The 23,806-nt window shown below is 44.7% G+C and overlaps 1 protein-coding gene across 1 annotated transcript in view; it reads left to right on the forward strand.

Annotated features, from left to right (window-relative positions):
* CSMD1 (CUB and Sushi multiple domains 1) overlaps positions 1-23,806 on the forward strand; it is a 1,877,909-nt gene that overhangs the window by 1,590,876 nt on the left and 263,227 nt on the right. Inside the window, exons 25-26 of the mRNA XM_041753151.1 lie at positions 35-161; positions 11,671-11,873. Coding sequence (XP_041609085.1) covers positions 35-161; positions 11,671-11,873 — 330 coding nt within the window. The remainder of the gene's footprint in view (positions 1-34; positions 162-11,670; positions 11,874-23,806) is intronic.

The following is a 23,806-nucleotide window of genomic DNA, read 5'->3' on the forward strand; positions in this document are numbered from 1 at the left end:
AGTGAATCCCCTCAAGTGTCGGTGTCTCTTGCAGCTGAGTGTGGCGGTGAGATCCAAGCAGCCACGTCGGGGCGCATCCTGTCTCCGGGCTACCCTGCTCCCTACGACAACAACCTCCACTGCACCTGGATCATAAACGCAGACCCAGGAAAGACCATCAGGTACCTGTTTTATGTTGGTTTCAGGGGATTTTAGAATAGAGGAGCATCTTCAATTTTTGTAGTGGGGATAATAGTACATCTATCATTTCTGAGAAGAAATGAAAACACATAAAGGGGCACATAATTTTTTTGTTAGCTCATATGCTTACTTTGGAGTGCCTTTGAGAACTTGAGTTAAGCCATCTGTAAAAAAGAGATAAATAAATGTATGTTAGCTTTTGCTGCATAACAAACAGACCCCCAAATCTAGTTGCGTAAAACAAGTGTTTATCTGCCCACGACTGTGTGTTGCCTGGGCAGCTCTGTCTCGGGGCAAGCTCGACAGGGTGATGGCCCAGGATGGCATCACTTGGGTACATAGACTCATCTGGACACTGAGGAAGGCTGGGGCCCCTTCACATCACATTACTGTTCCTTCAGGAAACTAATTATGGTTGGAAGGTTTTTGACAACAAGAGACAACACACTTTTCAGATATGGGCTTGCATTCATTTGCTAATGTGCCGTTTGCCAAAACAAGACACATCCATGAGATAAGATTGAAGGGAATATACTCCCTTCACTGGAGAGAAAAGCAGAGTCATACTGCAACGGGGCGTGTGTATAGGGATGGGGAGAGTATGTGGCCGTTTATAACATACCAAAGTAAGTTTGAGGTAGGCCAAGACAGCATTTCAGTCTTAAGTTACACACAAGAAAGAAAATCTTATTAAAAAAAAAATCACAGAGGGATCCCTGGGTGGCGCAGCGGTTTGGCACCTGCCTTTGGCCCAGGGCGCGATCCTGGAGACCCGGGATCGAATCCCACGTCAGGCTCCCGGTGCATGGAGCCTGCTTCTCCCTCTGCCTGTATCTCTGCCCCTCTCTCTCTCTCTGTGACTATCATAAATAAATAAAAAAATTAAAAAAAAATCACAGAAAACTGTGTTAACATTTCAAAAGAAAGTGCTGTATTTCAACTGATGGTTTTCAGATATTATGGTAAATTTTTATGCCAAGAAGTAAACCAGCAAAAAGCAATCCTTTTAAAGTAACTTTTCCATGTTCCAGTCAGGAGGCTGTTGTCAAAAACCATGGCACATAAATCAAAAAGTAATTTCAAAATAAGTTGTTTCTTGATTATAGTTCTTGACGAACAAGAAGAGAGCCTACTGTCCTTTGCAGAGCCTCATAAAAGTTTTCCTACTTTCATTAGTTCATCCCTTTCATTGCAGTTGTTCTGAAATCTATGTTCAAAGTTAATGTTTAGAAACTCTGCCCTACTCCCCAAAGCCCTACCCCCAGCTCTCTGTTCCATTCTCTGCACTTGTGTGCCATTTTGCCCACGAGAGACTAAATGGCCAGTGCAGCCCCCTCTTCAAATACATGAAGTTGAATTCAGCAGGAGGTCAAACCCAGAAAACCTCTTTCTGGGGCAAGTGAATGGATAGATGCATCCACAAACCACTGATTTTTTTGTCCTTATTTGCAAAAGGAAGCCGGGCAAACCTAGCGGTGTATTTTAAATAGATGTGGGGCCACCATACTGTGGCTTCATAACTTGATGACAATATGGAATGAAGGCCAAGGGGAGATGCATGTTCTATCCCATGACACTCTGTTCCCTTCTTTTGATATCTGTCCTCGGAAACCCACCTGCTCTCTTTGAAGTCATGACATGAGCATCTTATCAAACGAACATAGCACAAACTATTACCATTTTCAGACCACATTACTTAAGAGGAGGAACTTTAATCCTGTATATAATGCGACAGCTTATTTTATAATAACTACGTTAAAAATAAATGTGAGTCCTTGGGGCATCTGGGTAGCTCAGTCGGTTAAGCATCCTACTCTTGATGTCAGCTCAGGTCATGATCTCAGGGTTGTGAGATGGAGCACTGGGTTGGCTTGATGCTCAGGATGGATTCTGCTTATCTCTCTCCTCCTTCCCCCACCACTCTCTCTCTCCCTCTCAAAAATAAATAAATGACATATTTTTAAAAATAAATAAATAAATAAATAAATAAATAAATAAATAAATAAATAAATAATTTTGGGTCCTTAATTAAGATAAACGATTAAGTAGATATTATTGATATTTTGAGACAAAAATAAGGTGTATTTGAGAGTAACAATTTAAGAATCTGTATTCTTTATGGAAATCAATGCAGTCATTTTTCCATTGAACTAAATAAAACTAAATATTAGTTCTTAACCTTGAATTTCTGAGAGCTTGGTCTAAGTATTATAAAAACTGTTACACTAGTTTTTATTTTGAAAAATTATAGGGATTATTTAAGACTGATGAAATAGCTTTATATAAACAGGATCTATTTTAGGAGGATTCCAACTTCTGGCATTTTTTTTTATAAGTTCCTTTGCGATTTGTTTCCTGAGAATTAAAATGAGCAGGTGAAACTAATACTTCATTAACATTTTAATAAGAAAAGAGAAAAGAAAGTAATAAAGAATGATTTGAAGTAATAAAAAATGTACACCTTTTATATCATGTACTGAGTTTGATATTTAACTATTAGGATTCTAGGGGGAAAAAGACACCAGTTTTTTTGTTCTGGGAATGTCTAATGTCTCTTCCGTATTTTTCGCACGTGGGAGCTTATCAATTTATAAATAGTTCTTTCTGATTAAGCCATAAAGTCCTTCCTAATAAGGAAATTAAAAAGAAATATCAATATTTATAATTAATTTCTTCAACTGTATCTAAAAAGTTTTCAAGTGATTTCATTAAGAAAATATATATAATGGTTAGTGTGGTACTTTGGGGAAAAAACATACTAAAAAGTACAGGATGTACAATTTCAGGCTTAAAATAGTGCTAAAACTCAGAAAAATAGGGCCTGGTCTTAGCTTTGATACTTGTTGGTGAGTTACCAAGTCTTCGTTTTCCTACTGGTAACTTATCCAACATTAACTACAATGTTTACTTGATAATGAGGAATATATCAGTTATATAAATATAAGTTTATAAAAACGGAATTCATTATTACAGTTTCAGACTATGATTTCTTTAATGTAAATGTTTTTCCCTCTCAAAAAATTAATAAGCCACAGGCCCCCAGAAATTCTAAAAGGGATGGTTTCAACACACTTCAGAGCCAATTACTCCTGGGCCTATTTTTATTTCACTGAAGCCCAGAGCAATTTCTGATTGCATATTGCTATAACATTTTGTTCAAGGTAATAGAAGACCCTAAATAGTTACTGTTATATGGCACTTGGGTCTGCAAGAGGTTTGTAATTTTAACATATATTCTATAAAGCAGTTACCTGAGCCGAATTTAATTAAAAGTCTAATCACAAACATTGTAGTAAATTTAGCCACATTTAGTGTTCTATGTAAACATTTCTCCAAGAGACTCCGTGTATTTCATTGCTGAGCACAGCTATAACTTATATAATAAAGCTAAGAGCACTATAAACAACTTCGGCAAGCAGCATTAGAGGCCACATTTTACACCACCGCATGCGTATATTGTTCCTTGGTTTTAATTGCTTTTCTGCAAGTGTAATTGTCTGGAAAACTCACTTTAAAAGTATTTCTGTTCCTAATCATTCACAGGAAATTGCATTTCGAGGTATGGTTGAGGGGAATTGTTTTAGAAAAGCTCATGGATTATGAGAAACATCAGAAGCACATCAAACATTTACCAAGATTGTCCAAACTGTCCCTATGTCGACTTTTACAGAAAGTGAAATGTGAGCTGGTGGTCCTCGCCCCACCCTGATGTGTCTGGGAAATGTTTCCTGGCCACACCGGCTGGTGAAAAGAGTATAGTGAGACGTGGCTTGAAACTCTAGGGATATTTTAATTTATTTTTCACCAGACTTCAAGATCCTCTTAAGAAATAGAGTCAAGAGGAAAATAGTGAGGGTGCCTGGGTGGGTCAGTCTGTTGGGCATCTGCCTTCAGCTCAGGTCATGATTCTGGAGTCTTGGGATCGAGCCTTCTCTCAGGCTCCCTGCCCAGCAAGGACTCTGCTTCTCCCTCTGGCCCTCCTCCCTGCTCTCTCTCTCTCTCTCTCTCTCTCTCACTCTATCTCAAATAAATAAATTAAGTCTTAAAAAAAAAAAAAGATGAAAATGGCAGGCCAGTCACCGCCATCATTAGACACTTCTGACGAATCTCAGTGATGAGCCTTAGCAAATATCCTGGTAGCCTAAGTCAGAAGCCTTTTGGTGACATAGGAGGGGGCCAGAAACAGACCACCCAAGGTGTCTCCTTTCCTAGCAAGAACACAAGCCATGCCTGTATTTTGTAAATAATGTGAAGAAGTAACTAGCCGAGAGAATTTCAGTCCACAAGAGGGAAGAGACCAGCAGCGCTATCAAGTCTGCTATGTCTTGGGCTGGCTTCAGTCCTTAGTGTGGGGCGGTGGGGATGGCCTCCGGGTTTAGTGTACCTCCGCAGCCACTTAGGAGACGGTGGGTGAGACCAGAGCTCTGCAAGCACTCCTCACGTTGCGCGATCCCGACACGTGCGATTTCGGTTATGACTGTCTAATTAACACACACCCTCCAACAACACAGTTGAAATTCCGGTAGAAATCTGTAGACTGGGAAGAACTGCATCATGGACAGACTTCTCTTTCAGCTCTTCCCATATCACTACACAAATGACGGAGGCACGTCGCCACCCCTGGCTGACCGCGCCTTCTCTCACTGTCCCTGGGTAGTTGAGCGCGGAGCATCTGCTCTTCAGTTCACGCACAGACAGCAAAGCATGTTGTGTTGCCGCCTTGTCTCCGGCAATAAACCCACTGGGCATTTTACAGCATGAGAAAGGGCATTGGCCAGAAAAGATGGAAGTATGGAAATAAAAAGAGCAGTAACAGGGGAGGTGAAATTCAGGTGGAAGGGAGACAGCGTTATGGGAGAGGTTGGCATTAGCCATGTTTCAGACACATGGAGCACCCCACAGACACCCTCCAGGCACCTAAGCTCCACTACTACTGGTATCACCCCCTGCTCCAGTTTCTGCTTTTGTTCTCCCTGTGTCTGCAACGCACACCTCCCTCCAAGTCTCTGGGGATTCCAGTTTCCAAGATTACCTTCTGTTCTTCATTATTTCTCCTCCTCAGTCTCCATTGTTGCCCCCAACCCCCCAGTAGGAAGGCTGTTAGCATTTGTCTCACAGCATTCCTCTGGTAATTGCATTAATTTTCTTCCTCATAAGCACTGAGACCAAATTAGCTTCCTATGAGCCAGAGCCTTGTCAGCTCTCCATTTGTTTATCTTCTTTTCCTGTTATCTGCTGCTTCCAGTTCCGTACTTAACGTGCTCATTACCTTCCTTATTTTAATCTTGTCCCAGCTGACCTTTCCAAATCCATGCTTTACCCTCCCCAATCTCTCAAACACTCCCATTGCCGGTCAGCAAGCATAAGCTCCTTAACCAGAGCTGTAATACCCCCTTTCATTTGGCTGACTGTGCCTTTACACGTTTATCTCTAACTACTCACATACATACTGGTCCCTAATCCCAGCCGACTCTACCGGCCCTGTCTCTTGACCTCTGCTCTCCCCAATTATTCCTTGTTGCCTCATCTCCAGACTCTTCCCATCTATTAGGACCCAGTTAAACTGTCAACTCCTCAACAAAACTTCCATTCTTACTATCCCATCTAAAAATAACCTATTTTCGTCTCTGAACTCAGCATTTCTGCCCTACAGCTATCTTTCTTCTGAACATATTATCTGTGTTAACATCATAGCCATGTATCAAAGGATGGAAGGCAAAACTCTTCATATCACAAGCTTCTCCAGAGCCCCCACTCCTACGATCTTCCTGTCTCATTAATCCCATGACTGAAGCTCCCAGATAGCTCTTGCCCACCCACCACTGCTCCAACTCTCCCTCTTCCAGACTAGGAATACATGAGGTCTGTCAACGGACCACCCTGCAAGGGCTTTTTCCACTCCCCTGTTCTCACTCAGGGAATGCACTTTATTTTGTTTATTAAAAATATTAATTTAAGGGCTGAAGAATAAAGGCATATAAAGACATTTTGAAAGTTATTTAAAAAAGACTCCCGTTATCCCTCTTTCAGATGTGATTGTTAACATGCTGACATGTCTTACATGTACATATGCATATTTTATACTGTGTGTGTAGGTGAATATTGTCTCTCTTGTTTAGTTATTTGTGTTATTCTTCATTTTTGATATTATACATAATTGTATACCAAATGGTATTGCAAGTAAACCTTTGCTTTTATTTGTAATTAATACATTGGAAAAAAACAACCACAGAAATTTTGCTGGGTGAAATGGTGGAAACATTTTTTCCATGTCTTACTATATATCTTTCTTTAAAACAAAATGGATTGTCTCACTTGCCCACTTCAAAAAATGTTTATTTTGTCTGCTTATTATGTGCAGGATAAATTGAAGCCCATTGGCATGCTATTCAAAGTATCTATTTCTTCCCTTATTTTTTAAATATTAGAATAGTGCTAGAGAAAAATGAAAAGCCTGCAAAGTAGTTTACTGTCATCCTAGATGCAAAAGATAAGTACAGTTGAAAATCTGGTATATATTTTCATAATTTCTCTATGAGAGCCTGAACATATACAATTTTATTTACTCATTTATCTTTTTATTGAATAATTTTTACAAAAACAGTATCACGCTATATGTTATTCTGAACATTTTTTCAGTTTAATAAAGATAGTCGATGTTTTAGGTTTTTATTAGTAATCCTACCTCATTCCCTCTAGTTACTGCATAATATTCCATTGCCTGAATGCACCATCATTTGTTTAAACCATACCTTGTTGGGATGATCGAGTTGTTTTCCATTTTTTCCCTGTTACCAGCCATGTTGTATATTCACATTTAAATTTTTATAGCCATTACAAAATTGCTCCTAAAAAGAGTAGATACCACCTCCAACAATGTATGAAAAGGAAGATTCTTCATGTCTTCACCAAAACCCAAAAAAGTCTTTTAATCTTTGTCAGTTTTGTAGTAAAAAAAAAGTCTCTCCAACATTTTATTTGTTATATTTATTTTAGCTTTTATTTTTTAACATTTTTGCCATATTTATGTACTTACTTGTTTACTCATTTCTGTCTCTCTTCTTTTACTTTAATTCCTTTTTTTATTTCTCTCTGCCTGACAAGACCTGTCCTAGACATCTTGAGGCAGAATTGGACACGTGCCCTTCTATGCTGACCTACAGCCTTACTCATACCTGTTTGGAGCTTGACATGCTGTGCCTTGCAGTGGATTCGGGTTTTTGTTTTCTCACACGCCTTTGTCTGAAATGAACAGGAGTTCTTTAAGGATGATACTATATTTTATTTGATTTTTAAATGTTCCCTCCCTAGTGGAATGTTGTCTGCCATATTGGCTTTCAGTATTTCTTTTATTCTAAATGGCTCTTACTTTATTTGTACTTAATTTTCATTATATCATATTTTTTGTTGGAGTCATGAGACATTTCCCAAATTGGCAAATTTCATGGCACCAAGGAGCAGGGGTTGGTTGTCTGTGAAAGCCTCTCATTGGCATATAACAGACATGCCTGAAACTGCACAAAGTATCGGTGTATGGCTTGTTCACAAAACAACACCCATGTAACCGGCAACCAGAGAGAGAAATAGAGCATCATCAAGACACAGCATGTGCCCTTTCGGCTTCATTTGAATCATTCATTCTCAAGGATAATAATTATAACCTTCAGATCAGTCTTGCCTAATCTGAACATTATATGAAATGGAATTATGCAGTGTTACATCATCATTTCTTCAACCTTCATTCCCACTGATAGAGCTAGATTATTGCATTGCATGAATACACCACAATTTATTTATTTATTCTGGATGTTGAGGGACATGTGCATTCCTTTTCTGGTTTGGGTTGCCATGTTGAATATGCTTTCATGTATTATTTGGTGAACACATGCATGTTTTTCTCTTGGACGCATACCCAGGGTTAGAATGTCTGAGTAGTGGTGAGTCCTAGACTCAGCTACGGCAGATTCTATCAAAGGATCTTCTCAAGTGGCCATACCTGTCCTTACTCCCATCACCATGTAGATAAGACTTTGAGGGTTTCCACCTTCCAACTACACTTGGCATTGACTGTCTTTTTTCATTTTAGCCATTCTAATGGATATGTAGTTGTTTTAATTTGCATGTCTCTGAATAAAGACACCACTTTTTTGTATGTTTATTTGCCTTTCGAATATCCTCTTTTGTGAATTGCCAGTTGAAATCTTTAGGCCCTTTTGTTTTCTGTACCAGAATGCCTATTTGTCACTTGTTGATGTGAATATAGTTTTTATATATCCCGAATGCAAATATTTGCTAATTATATGTTTAACACTTACCTTATACTCTATGGTCAGTCTTTTGGTATCATGATGTCTTTTGTTAAACACAGGTTCTTAACTTCAATGAGTAAAATTTATTTTTACTCATTTTTGTTTCATAGATAGTGGGCTTCTTACCTGTGTTTAAATTGTGTTATGTCAAATGTTTTTTGGAGTTGTTTGTATTTTGGAGTCCAGATTAAGAAATTCTGCCTCTCAAAAGTTATAAAAATCTTATCTTAGGTTTTCTTGCAGATTTATTTTACCCTACATTTATGTCTCTATTTCATCTGGAGTTGAGTTCTGTGTATGTATGAAGAACATTCAGGTATTTTATTGTTGTTTCTGTTGTCATTAGTGAAATTCAATTGGCCATTTGTTGAAAAGTCAGTCTTTCTTCATGGTATGTTACAATGTGATTTTTATTATAGATAAATAGATAGATCTATAGATATATCTGTTTCTGAACTTTATTCCATCCCATTGATCTATTTGTCTAACCAACTTAATGTTTTTCTATCTCAATTACTTATTTTATAATAGAGGATTAACAAACCCACACTGTTTTTTGAAAAGGTATCATCGAAAAAAAAAAAAAAAAAAGAAAAGGTATCATCGAGTAGGCCAATAACTGCAGTGATTTACTAAGATAACATATAGGAGGCCCAGATAATTAATATTAGGAATGGAAATAAAAATACACCCACATGGTAGAGATGAGATTTTAGAAAACTTAAGAAAATAATAGATTACATTACATCAATGTATTAGAAAAATCTTCCAGTCAAAAGAGAAAAAAAAAAAATAAGACAACAGTCTCATTTATTTAATGAGGCTAAGATGACCATGTCAGACGGCAAGCCAAGTACAATAAATTAAAAATAAATAAATAAATAAATAAATAAGTACAATAAATAAAAATTAAGAGCTGAACTTTGTAATCCATCTATTAATCTATTAAATAGTAACTCTGTGATCTTATAAATAGGTGTAGAAAAAAATAATTTAATAGAATTTAATACTTTTTAGTGATCAACTACATAGCAAGGTAAAAGGGAAACCCTCCTGCCACATTATGCAGCAGCAGATTTTTCTTAAAATGAAAAAGGCTGTACTGAAACCTTTAAGCAAAAAAATAATGATGTAATATGTTATAGTAGAAAATACCAAAAAAAAATAAAAATAAAAAAAAATACCATAATAGCAATGGCAGAAGAGAGGGCACATCACAAGTGTGGGGCACCCTGCAGGTGGTTGGGAGCCCACGGCCTGTGACGAGGCCTCGCGCCCTGCGGGGTGGCACCCGTTCTGTGTCCCACCCCGACTTGTCCTGGAAACTCCCGGGTCGTGGGAGCAGCTGTCCCTCGGCCTCAAGAGCCGACCTGCGCCCTCCTGTCTTCCCCGTCCCGCAGGCCTTTCCCACCCTGCGGCGCCTGGCGCTGCTCACCCCAGGACTACGGCTGATGTGAGACCACAAAGCTTTGCGTGCACCATCGTGACACTAGGTGCCTGCCGGCCCTGGGCGGAGCCTGAAAGAGCCCGGTGAGCCCCCAGGGCTGCCCCCGCCGAGCCGTGCAAGGGGATGCGGGTGTGTGGGCACCTCAGAGACTCCTTGAGTCACCGTGTTGTGCCCCCGAGACTCACCTGCCGCTGTGTGCCCACTATACTTCAAGAAAAATACCCGCCCCCTACAAAACCCACAAAAAAGAAAATGCAGAACAGGACAAGGACTAAAAAAAAAAAAAAAAAAAAAACAGCGTTTATGCTTTTAAAATGAAATAACAAAATCTACATTTTTTGGGATAGAGGGCTTGCAAGTAATGTGAAATTACGCCGAATGTAAAAAAGCAACTTGAAAATGGTACGAGCACATACATGCCAAAATGACATCTCTTATGCAATTAGTGTTAACTATACAAATTAGGACTATATATTGCCTGGGGATATATATACATATATGCACGCAACAACGGTGACAATTATGGAAATGCGAGATGGGGGCGTGTAAATGGGAATATTTTGGAACGGGGAGTGAGAAGAAGAACTGACAAGTAAGGGGGAAGCAGAGCAGTATGGCTCCATGTGTGAGATTTTAGTTTAGTTTAGTTTTTAAAGATTTTATTTACTTATTCATGCGTAACACACAGAGAGAGACACCAGCAGAGGGAGAAGCAGGCTCCCCGCAGGGAACCCGATGCAGGACTGGAAGGCCGGGGTCGCCACCTGAGCCAAAGGCAGACGCTCAACCGCTGAGCCCCCTGGGCATCCCTAGATTTTATTTTTAAAGAAGGGCTGAAGCTGGCAGGGCAGCGTGTTAACATGGGTGGCGGAGGCCGCAGAGCACCTGCCACATGCTGCGCTTTGCTCTCTCCTGGAAACATTTCGCAGGAAATGTCCTAGAACTATGCAGCCCGGGTCACACCCCGTGCAAGTTGAGATCGGGCTCTCTTTGGATACGTAATATCCCCAAAAGATATTATTGCGATTCCTGTGCTGTTTTCCTTACGTCATTTATTATGATGTTTATCCCCCTGACAATTTTGTGCAATAGGCGGCGGAGGGGAAAGCAGCGGCCAAGGCAGGTGGGAGACCCTGGTTCGGGGGCGCGGGGGGTGGGTAGCCCACCCCCTCTGCTGCTAAGGGACAGCCTGGAGAGGTCCATAACCCTGGCCGAGGCATACTAAGACCTTCTCGGGGCAGGAGTTTGTGTCACATACCTGCACCTGTGTGTTGGTACTCAACGCATTTTCGGAAAATAAAATTTAGAGAAACAAACACAATGCAGAGCCAGATGGTCCTGGGCCGAGTGCGTGTCCTGGCGCCGGGGCATCACCTGGGAGCCTGTTTCTCCGGCCCGCGGCACGCACACTCCCACCCAGTGGGCATCACAGATCCACAGTGACACCACTTTGGTTAGCTTAGAACAAAGCAGTGTCAAACTCACCTCCGATGTTGGAGCCCGGGAAAGCTTTGAGCCTTAGAAATGAACTGAGAGGCTGGAAAGGAGGAGTTTGGTGCTCAACTCCGTGGTGGGGCCGAGCGGGGCAGCTGTGGTCCCCTGGGCCCGAGGTCAGGGGCACTTGCATCATGCTCCCGCCCCCACCCCCCCGTGGGGCCAGGCCCTGGCAGGCGACGTGCAGGCGAGGGCGGAGGGGGCCACTCGCAGTAAGCCACGGCTGTGCTCTCTCCGCAGCCTGCACTTTATCGTGTTCGACACGGAGACGGCCCACGACATCCTGAAGGTCTGGGACGGCCCGGTGGACAGCGACATCCTGCTCAAGGAGTGGAGCGGCTCCCTGCTGCCCGAGGACATCCACAGCACCTTCAGCTCGCTCACCCTGCAGTTTGACAGCGACTTCTTCATCAGCAAGTCGGGCTTCTCCATCCAGTTCTCAAGTAGGTGGCGGCCGCGTGTCCCTGGCCGGAGGGTCACCCTGGCCGTGTCCCAGGTCCTGCCCGTGCAGCCTGAGGCAGGCTTCCCGAGTGGGGGCTCGGGAGAGGTGGGCCGGGGGCCTAAGACGCGCCGCGCACCGGCAGGGAGGGGCCGAGGCGGCGATGGGCCTCTACCTGGTTCCCTGCACACCTGCACCAGGCCCCCCGGAGCCCCCAGTGCGCGGGACATCTCTGCAGCCGGGCTGCCCACCGGCCACGGCAAGTGTCAGCCCCAACCACCTGGCGGAGGGGCCTTGCGCTGTCCCCCTTCGGGGCCACTCCGGGAGGTTCCCATGGCACAGTGCCCCCCGCGGTATGGCCCACGGGACGCTGTGTTTGCACACCCGACCTCCTCCCCCCCGGGGAGCGTTTCCGCCCCGGCCACCAGGCCCATGAGCGGCTTCTCGAGAAGGAGGGAGTACAGACACCTTGGGGAAGGTGCCCGTGCGGGCCCTTCAGAGGGCGGCTTGCGGGGCTGTCACACAACCTCGTGCTGCAAGGGGTCAGCCGCGCTTGTAAAACAAGTAGAATTTGCACACCAGCACATTCAACTACCTCTTGGCAGGTCGCTGGTGGGCAATGTTTAGGATGTACGTAAGAAAATGGGCTTAGCCCAGTTTAATGCTTTCAAAGGTCGCTAATAAAAATGAGATTATTGTCCGCACAATGTTTTCTCCCTGGTTTCACTGTGCTTCCAGCGCAGGAATTTGCAAACATGGGCTAATTTTACTTGCTGGTCTCCAGTAAAAAAAAAAAAAAAAAAAAAAAAAAAAAAAGGTGAGTTTGTTCCAGCTAACCTGGCTTGGGAGGAAGTTCCTTTATTGCAAGACTTTTGCTCTTTTCTTATCTTTAGAAACGGTCCTGAGTAGATAGTAGACGTGTGATTTACCGTCCTGATTTGGCAAAACAAAAACGCGGGCAACACTGTGAGGTTGTGTTTGTTTTTTTTTTTTTCTTTTAAATCCTTTTTTTTTATTATTATTATTTATTTATGATAGTCACAGAGAGAGAGAGAGGCAGAGACACAGGCAGAGGGAGAAGCAGGCTCCATGCACCGGGAGTGCGATGTGGGATTCCATCCCGGGTCTCCAGGATCGCACCCTGGGCCAAGGCAGGTGCCAAACCGCTGCACCACCCAGGGATCCCTGTTTTTCTCTTCTACTCATTCCATACTTTTCTGGCCTCTTTCATTTAATGGATTTTTTTTTTAACAGCAGGTTTAGGTTCATAGCAAAATTGAAAGGAAGGCACAGGGGTTTCCATGTGCCCCCCACCCATCAGCACCCCCACCGGGCGGTGCACCTGCTGTGATGGATGGTGGGAGGTCACCATCACCAAGAGCCCCTAGTTCACGCTGGGGACCCCCCTGGAGGCTGACATTTGTGGGGTTAGAAGAGCGTTTAACGACGGGCGTCCACACGGTCGTTTCACCGCCTGCACATCCTCTGTGTTCTGACGGCGGGTCCCTCCCCTGTGCCCTCAATCCCTGGCCACTAGAGATCCACTGACCATCCCCACGGCTTTCCTGGAGTCTCATGGGATCAAACTCATAGTGTGTAGCTTGTCCACACTGGCCTCTTTTACCCGGTGACACGCATTCAAGTTTTCTCCATGTCTTTTCTCCCTTTTTAGTGACGGGAAATACTTTGTTTTCTGGGTGGGCCCCGGCTTACGTATGTGCTCACCTACAGAAGGGCTCCTTAGCTACTTACAGGGTTTGGCGATTGTGAACAAACCTGCTGTGAATGTTCTTGTGCAGGTTTTTGTGTGGATCTAAGTTTTCAGGTCATTTGGGTAAATACCGGGGAGTGTGATTGCTGGATTGTAGAGTAATAGGGTGTTTAGTTTTGTCCCTGGCCTTTTAATTTTTTTTTCCCATTTTAAAATTCTTGCAGAACCCAGAAACCACTATTTTGCTCTTTTCCTTCATGATTTCCCTCTCTTCAAAAAAGCATCTACCCAGTCTGGGTTATTTTTTTTAAGAGGCTCTTTATTAGAGTTATTTGAAAATCATAGCTATTTTGATTCTCCTCATATAATTAATAAATTGGTCTTTAGGAAGTGATCAATATGAACATATCCATCCATTAAAGTTCCTACAGAAATGAAATTTGCTTTTTTTTTTTGAATTCAGTGTTTCAAGTGGTCTAGTTCAAACCATGAGAAATTGTCATTTTTATACATAAAAATGTTTGACAAATGGCAATTTCATATGGTTTGACAGGACCCTGCACATGAACTTTCCCTCCCCCATTTCCAGCTAATAAGTCTGTGCGTCGGGTATGCCTTGGGAAATTCCACGTTAGGGGAAAGGTATGCTGTTCTCTGAAGCTCTTTTATTAATTGGTTTCTGCAAGGTTGTCTTTAAAACTCTATAAAAAAGCAAACCAACAAGACATAAAAACTTTTTTTGGCATAATTAAAAAAAAAAATTGTCCTGGACTCTGACTTAGGAAATGCGGATTTCTCACTTGACCTCTAAAGATTTGTGACTGACCTTCTATCTCTGTCCTTATTGCTTCGTTTGTGAATTGAAGATATGACATCAATTTCCAAGGGGAAATTCCTTTTTCGAATATCCTCCACCATTTATCAAGCTACTCTCTGACCCTAGAAGGGAATGTGTGTGGACTAGGTCTGCTGTCTGGCTTAGATTCATCCAATGGGGGGCTCGGAGAGAGACCCAGGGACCAGAACACCCTGATTCCCCCACTGGTGACCCTGGGGTTGACTGTATCCCTCAGTCAAAGCTCACTGCTTTTCTCAAGCCATGTCCACCCATGGTCTTTTCCGAGTTTTATAGCCAGTTTCCAGGAACCACACTTCCACCTGGGATTGGCCTTCTGAAGAAACCCCCTCAAAGAATCCTATTGGGAGTGCACCGTATATTTTGTGTTGGACCCTAAATAACATGATTCTAGAAGTAACACGGACAAGTCTATGAAATAGTCAAGAGTGTGTCCCACTCTCTCAGCTAATAAGTCGAATCCTAAACCTCATTCGTCCACGTGACATCATATCCATCTCAGCCTCACCACGTTCGGGTGGATGAGGAGCCCGGGGTCAGTCGACCTTGCAGGGCCCCTGCCGGGTGTGGAGCTGGAGCGTATTCCGCGTGGTGAATGGAGGGACTGTGCCCTCTCTGCTCCTGGTCGTCACTTGCTCGGTGGGGGTGCCACAGCCACGCGGCCCCATCTCACACAGGCTCCCGTGGGGGCCGCGGGCCATCCTGCCGACTGGGCAGCCAGGTTGCCCCGTGAACCCTGCGGCACAGCCCGTCACTCCGACACCAGTGGGAGCGGGACCCTGGGGCATGAGCCCCCGTGTCTCCAAGAACTGCATGGAAAGCTGACTCCTACATCTGGAGTGACTACCTTGTCAGATTGTCCGAGACTCGCCTGACTTCAGTGCAGAAGGCTCCGGAAGCCCTCCAGTCGGATGATAAACCCGACACTGCCGTGGGCCAGGACCTCGTTGGCAGCGCGGGTTGAGACAGCTGGTCACCCTGCCACAGCCCACGGCTAATGCACCCTCCCCGCCCCCGTGGCTGCAGGGCCTTCCCTTTCTCACTGTGGGGCTCCCCTGAGAAGATGGATTCAAGCTGCAGTCTTTCTAGAGCAAAGGGATGAGGAGCCCCCTCACCATCTACAGAAGAGCCTGTCCCTCCAGACCCACAGGTCTTGCTTCTCATCTGTGAGTGGGAGAAAGGAGAAGTCCATGTATTTGTGTCTGCAATCTGGAGATAGAAAAGAAGAATAAAATAAAATAAAATAAATGTAAAAAAAGAAAACAAAAATAGAAGAGAAAGAAAAAAGGAAAAAAGGAAAGAAAAAGAAAAAGAAAAAAATGGATACCTCGTGTATGTTTGATTGTTTTACCATTCATCAGCCAAGCTAATGTTAAAATTTGAAGTGATAGTGCTGCACTATGATTTCAAAATAAAACCTAAAACAATGGAACTGAAAGGAATACCCCCTCATGTAACGGGTACCTCAAGTAGGACCACCGTTGCCAGTCAAGGGGGCCGTTTATTCCATAGTATTAAATTAGTTTTCTTGGTAAACCGTTTTACCTTGATGGTACGCCCGTGATACATGGATTACGGATTATAGGTACCACTGAATTATTGGAGGGGAAATATTCATTTGGACACTGGTTTTCCTGGAGACATTTGGATCATCAGATTTTAAATGACTTAGAAGCATAAGAATCGGACATTGCTGCTGCTGGGCCTCAGGCATGTAACCCCATACTGAGTTGGAGCTGCTTGTTTTTCGACTTGATTTTGTTTTGTCCCTGAAACACCTTCGTCAACTACTGCAAGCTCCGCTTTCTTTCCGAGTCCCCCTGCGTGCAGTGGCCTCTCTACTGCAGCCTCCTTTGCTGCTTGTCCTCTCCCTTCCCCCAAACCGTAAAGGCTGCACGTCACCAGGGTCACCAGGGTGACATCACGTGCTTCTCCTCCATGAGCATTCACCCCTCAGGTGCTGCGAGCCATCCTCCCAACGCCTCTCCCCTGAGCATCCGCAGCCTACCCAGCTGCCTCTCGGCTTCGATGTGGAGATACGGAGCAGGCAAGCCGGCACAGGACACTCACCCACGCTTCTAACCCCGTCTGTTCTCCAGCCCGGTGTCCTTGAAGGCTTTCCCGTCACTGCAGACGTCAGCTCCATTCTGCTAGCTGCTCAGGGCAAAGCCTTTGATGTCATTTTTTACGAACCCTTTGTCTCACACCCCACATATCATCCAACAACAAATTTAGTAGGGTCCGTAGTCAAAACCCCAATTCCCACCAATTCCCTCAACCTGTCCTGCTAACACCTTGGTGGGCATCATCCGGGATGGGGCCGGGTTATTGTGTCTTACGGAACAGCTTCCTGTCTCCTGCCTTTGCCCGTGTACTGACTCACCTGAGCGCAGGAAGCGGGATGAGTCTGTCTTGGGGCACCTCAGGGGACGACTCGCTCCTGGTCAGAACCCTCCTCTGTCTTCCCATCTCAGACTCTTCCTATTGCTGAAGTAAAGGCTCTCAAGTCTTCTATGCAAACTCGCCCTAATCCCCATTTTCAACGTCGCCCACCTTCACTGCCGCCTCCCGTCAAGCTCGTTGTAACTTGCCCTTCAGCGGGACACGACCCCTCCATCTGCCCCACACGTACGACGTGTGCTTATTTTACAGACCTACATGCACGTCCTTCCCTCCCTGCTGCTTACTAAGGCCCAGTATTGCCCGTCACCTTTTAAGGTCCCTTCAGCGGGATGAACCATTTGTCGTTTAACCGTCCATCCGTGACAGTGCCTGTCCCGTGGCGTGTGAGCGCTCTATTTGCAGTACTAGGCTAAGTTCTTGGAGGGCAGACTGTGTTTGTGTTTCTGCAACATGATATGCAATTGGTGGCTAAAAAGTATTTGCTAATTGAATATGCTTGGAAATACTAGGATGGTTCTGATTGCATGGCAAGCCCTGCGGGCCGTCTACAGAAAATGATGCCTCTGGCATTAATGCTAGCTTCATTCAGAACTTCTAATAGGAGATTTTAGTAGTAAATATTTAAATGCCAATTTTAATACCAAGATTCTTTCACCTCTGCGTGTGTTTTTATCCAACGTTGACAGATGAGATAAATTATCTTTATATAATGTCTATCGTCAGTTTAGTGGCCAATATGGGCTGTGTTTTGACTGGTCAAGAACACATTATACAGATTCAGTACGAGTCACGCATCTTTGTTGACCATTTATGTCTTATAATTATTTGTACATTTATTTAGCCCTGATTATTTAATGTCTTGATACCATTTGGAAACCACACAGGGCATTTTTGTTTTATAAAGCTCAATATCCATTTTTAAAATGAACAGTGTTTAATCTGTCATTTGATGAATTTTGTTATTTCATTAAAACGCGATCATTTTATTTTCCCCTGCTCTAAAATAATCTTGGACTGGGAGCCGCTGTTTGCCGGAAATTACACATACATTCCATACTGTATGGAAACAGTAATTGCTCGTTCTCCACTCCGCAGGCCTGCGTGTGTTTAATGGCTACTGATGGAGTAGGGGAGGTAGCCCACGCTTCCCGACGTGTGTGTTGACTTCGCTTTACCGTAAGACCAGCTTTTCTGCACGAGGAAATGAGCTGTTGATGCTCACAAGATATGCAAACCCCATTAAAGCCCCATTGTCCTGCCAGCTCGGCACAGCATGTAAAACATGGGAACGTGCACTGACTAGTGCAATTATGCTAATTGTAATCAGCCCAACACTTTTCATTAAGACTTAATTACCATTTAATCATGCATAAAATGCAAGAAAATGGAGTTCAGCACACAAAACTGACCTTTCCTCCGGGGGTTAAATCAACTTCCGCTGAGCCTGCAGGGGCCCGGACTCTCGGCTCTTCCTTCTTAGGGAAAACAGCTCTGCAGTGACCTCGCATCTCAGATTTTGTGACATTGATTTCTTGGTGAATCTCGGCTGTAATTTAGTGGCTACACGACATCTCTTCCTAATTTGCTTTATCGAAAGATAATTTAATAGGTACAGTTTTATGCTTATAAAAAAAAAAAAAAACATTTGTTGTTTATGGTGGGAGAGGCCATTGGAGCTGCCAGGTGCCGACCAGAGTGGGTGCGTTTTAGGGGACAGACCAGCCGCAAACTCTGGGTTCAGGAGGCAGGCTTCTGTGCGGGGCAGGTGGTGAGAACCACTGATCCATCTGCTCGCCCGGGACTTTCCCCCGTTCCCCTGGGACTGATGGGGCCCTGCCCACCGGTTCCTACGTTGGCCGCTCACACGCGTGGCCTGGGAACAGCTCCGGCCGAAAGGGCTTTATTGAGCTTCAGTTGCTGCCACCCAGCTCGTGGCCAAGGCACGAAGCATAGGTCCTGAATCGATTGAGCGTAAAATGCCACTTTAGCCGATGCTCTAAATCCTGCATTTTGTGGAAAGCTGAGATTTAAGCCATGATTAGTTTTGTCTGACACCTACGTGTGTGAGACACATAGAAGGAGAGAAACAGGACACGTAAATGACACATTTCCTGTTTGTGAGAATATATTTTTTTCCTCCAGTTTTATTGAAATATAATATAGCCGTGTATAAGTTTAGGGTATAGAACTGGCGATTTGATGATGTTTATATTTTGCAAAGTGATTGCCGTCTTCGCTCTCGGTAACACCCACATCACATCACATAATCACTGTTTCTATACAGTGGTGAGAACACATACGACCTACTCTGAGCACCTTTCAGGCGTGCGGCATAGTAGTTCGCACTATGATCCCCGTGCACTAGGTTCCTGGAATCCGTTTGTTTCGTAACCGGAAGTAGGTACAACTCGACCAACATCTCCCCGTTTCCCACATTCTCCAGCCGCGGAAACTACCTTTCTACTCTCTGATTCTGTTGATTTGTATTTCTTAGAGTCCATATCTCATCTATTCCTTAGAATTTAAGGAACGGGAAGGGAAGTTTTAAGGAAAGGGAAATGCTCCCAAAGTTAATAGACTGAATTATCATAATCTATTCCTTAGATGAGATACACATTTTTTGTCTTTGTCTAATGTATCTTACTTAACACAATGCCCTCAAGGCCATCTATGTTGTCACAAATGGCTGGGTCGTCTTCTTTTTTGAGACGGAATAATATCCCGTTATGTATCTATATAGATACAGACAGACAGATGTAGAGATCGATGCATACCAGGGGATGGCATCCTCTTTACCCATCCGTCCATTGATGGGCACGCAGGCTGTTTCCATATCCTGGCTACTGTGAGCAATGCTGCGATGGACATGGGGGTGAAGATATTTATTCAGGATCCTGTTTTAATTTTCTTTGGATTAATAGCCTGTAGTGAGATTGCCGGGTCATATCATAATTCTACTTTTTAATTTTTTTGAGGAACTTCCTTACTGTTCCCCACAGTGGCTGCACCAATTTATATTCCCACCCACAGTGCACAATGGTTCCATTTTCTTGAGGATGTCTCTTTGATGCTTGATAAAAAAAAGAGGATATCAAAATTTTTCTATAGAACTACCAGCTGGAATACCATCTATAACTGCCTTTCTGCTAATATAAATCCTGCCCGTGCCCGAAGCTCATTGACCAGGCCTCAGGCAACACTCACAGCATGCCAACCCTTCCCTAAGACTTTTCAACATAAAATTGTCCATGGATCTCAAACTCTGATTCAACACATGCTATATTAGGTGGACTTGTGCAACCTTGTTTTAAGGAAAGGGAAATGCTCCCAAATTTAATAGACTGAATCATCACAATGTCTTTAAAAACATATCATTCAAAAATAAGTGGAGTCAGTAATAATAGCACCGAAAATGCAAATCGCCGGGACAATAAACATGGAGTTTAACCGTCTACGTGCTCTCTGTCCAGGGTGAGGGCTACCCTTGGCCTCATAATGTGTGTGACACCACAACTGCAGTAAGGTGGCAGTAAGGAATTTAACTACTTACTTATTCACTCATGGATGTGTGGCATTTATTCACCAACAAATATCTGACCCCTGCCTGTTATGTCTCTGCTGCTGTGCCGGTACTGAAGACCCAGCGCGGCGAAGGCAGAGATCACCGCAGTCACTGAGAGCGATGGGGGAAAGGCAGTCAGACAACCAACGTCCACAGAGTGTCCGGTTACAGCACCGCTGGAACCACGCATGCCCTTCAACGGCGATCCCCTGTGTCTGTCTGGGCCTGCGGATCCTAACCGTGCCCTTCCCCTCCCAAGGATGAGCGTTCCAGCCCTGGGACTCCCAGCCCTGGGACTCCCAGCCGCGTCTTCAACCCTTTGGTCTCCTCCACTTCACCCCCCGAACCCCTCCCGAGATGTGCACTGTCCATGCTTCCCCTAAAAACTCTTGAAAAGTTAAGTTCAAACATGTCTGTCTTCCACTTGCTGGTCTTTCCCATCCCCTGCGCCACACTACCCGCCCCCCCAACCCCGTTGACCTCATTTCTTCGCCTTTAATGGGGCCTGGAGGCTGTTGCTTTCTCCACCTTAGGCCTTCCTCTTACCTCACAACTCCTCTTCTCTATCCCAGCAATGCCTTCCTAGAACCGCGCCCCTTATGCTACGCTGCACCCCCTTCTCTTGTGGGCTTCCTGCCATTGTCACCTGCCCTGGGTGTCACCTGCCCTCATTCTCATGTGGGCTGGGAGGGCCCCTGACAAGAGCCACACAAGCCACCAGTGTCATCCACTGTGAACATTGGCCACCCCCTCCCCAGGGCTCAATTTACTTGTCTGGTGAGCTCTTATCCCCACTTGCCTTATCATTTTCCACTCATCACCAATTTCCCCAAGTCATCAAAGCTGTCATATCCTCTGTCACTTAGCAGGTGACCTCTGGTCACACCTCAGCGAGACCAAGGATGGTCTTCCACTTCTGTCCAACCACATCCAGATCAGTGGGGATGGGTGTCTCCTCCCTCCTGTTCCCCAGACTAGCGGCCCCTTCCCCAGAGCCGGGCTCCTCCTAACCTCGCAGCTGCTGCAGGGACTGTGCTCCATGTACGGGCCTTTCTCTTTTCTTGTTTTCATGCTTCACTCTCCCTACGCCTACCCCTGAGTCTGTAGATACTCAAATCTCATAGTACACACTTAGGATTGCCGTCTTCCACTTTGGGGGTTCGCCTTGTGTCTCTTCCCCCACTAGACCCCTGGTCCATTGCCACAGCCAGTCTCAGGGGATCAGCATGGGGCCCTCATCACAGAGGCCACCCAGCAGCTGGGTCTCCTCTGGCACCAGATTCTGGTCCAAGGGGCCATCCAGAGCAGGCGACTGTGCTGAACTTATATTTGAGAAGAGCCGCCTGGGCAGAGAGCAGATCTGGTCAAGCTGAGCACCTGCTTGAAGCTGCTCTACTTTCTTGCTCCTATGGGAGTATGAGCCGAGCTGCGGCACATGACCTTGGGGCCGCCATCCAGCCTCCGTCCAGCCTCCATCCAGCCTCCGTCCAGCCTCCGTCCAGCCTCCGTCCAGCCTCCATCCAGCCTCCGTCCAGTCACCATCCAGCCTCCATCCAGCCTCCGTTCAGCCTCCGTCCAGCCTCCGTCCAGTCGCCATCCAGCCTCCGTCCAGCCTCCATCCAGCCTCCGTCCAGTCACCATCCAGTCCCCATCCAGCCTCCGTCCAGCCTCCACCCAGCCTCCATCCAGCTTCCATCCAGTCGCCATCCAGCCTCCGTCCAGCCTCTATCCAGCCTCCGTCCAGTCACCATCCAGCCTCCGTCCAGTCACCATCCAGCCTCCGTCCAGACCCCGTCCAGCCCCCGTCCAGCCTCCATCCAGCCTCCGTCCAGTCGCCATCCAGCCTCCGTCCAGCCTCCGTCCCCCTCTCCGTGCTCGCTCACTACGTCCTCACCTGCGCTCCGCCACAGGCTTTCCTCTTGTGTTGACACTTTCACCCGGCCCCCCCGGCTGAGACTGCACCCCCAACCCCCGCCCCCGCCATCCTCCCTTAACAAGTTGCAGTGAACACCAACCCCTTGTAGGAGATTCTCTGAATCCGAAGAATAAATAAGAACCCATTTTATATGATTTTTATACTTCTCCATCGTAATACTCACCGCAGATTACTTTTATAACCTTATTACGTATTTAAATATAAATTACATATGTATGACGTAAGCTTAATAAGACTGATTCGGACCGTGACAAACTGCATGGTCTCAAATGTACGCACACACGCTGCACACATGCACACCACGTGAACGCACACGTACACACACACATTTGCCTGATTTTTAGAATAAGCGACACAGAGGCGGGGTTTTCCGTGCATGAGACATGCGACCAGGGGCTTGGCCGCATCCTTAGTGATGTGAACGTGAGCATGTAACTCAAGCTCCTTAGCAATAATTTCCATGGTAATTAGGCTAAATTGGGACATAACCCTGTGCCTACCACGGCACAGTTTTGATGCAGACAATACCCAACGGTACAGAAGATGAAAGCACTTTGACTTATCAGTTTTCTCCAAATATAAAGAATTGCCATTATGGATTCTCAGTTCTAGAAATAGACTCAGGGGAAGTGTTACGTGATAAATGGTGTAGTCTGCAGCTCTCAAATTAGGTTTTCCCCTCCCTTTGGCCTCCTGCTTCACACCACTCGATCCAGACTGACGGCAGGAAGATTCTCCTGACTCGTGCTTGGCAAGAAAGCATTCAGATACTGGAGTTTTGACCTCAAAACAGGAAGAGTGTAAAGAAATAAATATTGCTTTATCATGCTAATGATAAGATACCAGTTCTTCCCAGTGCTGCAACCAGCGGAGGGTTCTATAACATATTCAGATTATTAACCATGCCTTTGAAATCAATGCATAATAGGCAAATTTGCAAAAATTTGATGAAAAAACTTGATAGTAATGGTTTCCTCTCCTCCGATCTGTTCTTTGTCAATACACAGATTTTATTGTTCGTACCTATTAGAGAGCTTTATGATCAGTTTAATCATCATTACTTGTGTGGAAGATGTTTAGAAAAGGCTTCCTGAAGGGTGAGGGTTGACATTTTTATTTTGATTTTGACTTCAGATACAAAGAAATTAAAGTTGCTGTGGTTCACGGAGTGAGGGATCCTTTGGAGTCATGAGGATGCAAAACGCAGCCAAGATTTTTTGGGACATTCAAAATTAAGCTACTAGTGTTACTATTAGACATAAGGTGTTTTCAAAACGACTTTAACTAGATTAGTATTTTTTAAACCTCAAAGGATAATTGTACTTTCTGTCATAAGTTTCTGCATTTTACGTGATGGAAGAAAACGTGCTAATCAGTGTAATTGTCTCAGAGACTGCACAGTCCCCAACTCAAGAAGTTTGCTTGCTTCACCCTGCAGTCCTGGGAAGGTAATTAGGACAAGGGAGTCA

Source organism: Vulpes lagopus, chromosome 4, assembly GCF_018345385.1.
Source record: "Vulpes lagopus strain Blue_001 chromosome 4, ASM1834538v1, whole genome shotgun sequence".
Lineage (NCBI taxonomy): Eukaryota > Metazoa > Chordata > Mammalia > Carnivora > Canidae > Vulpes > Vulpes lagopus.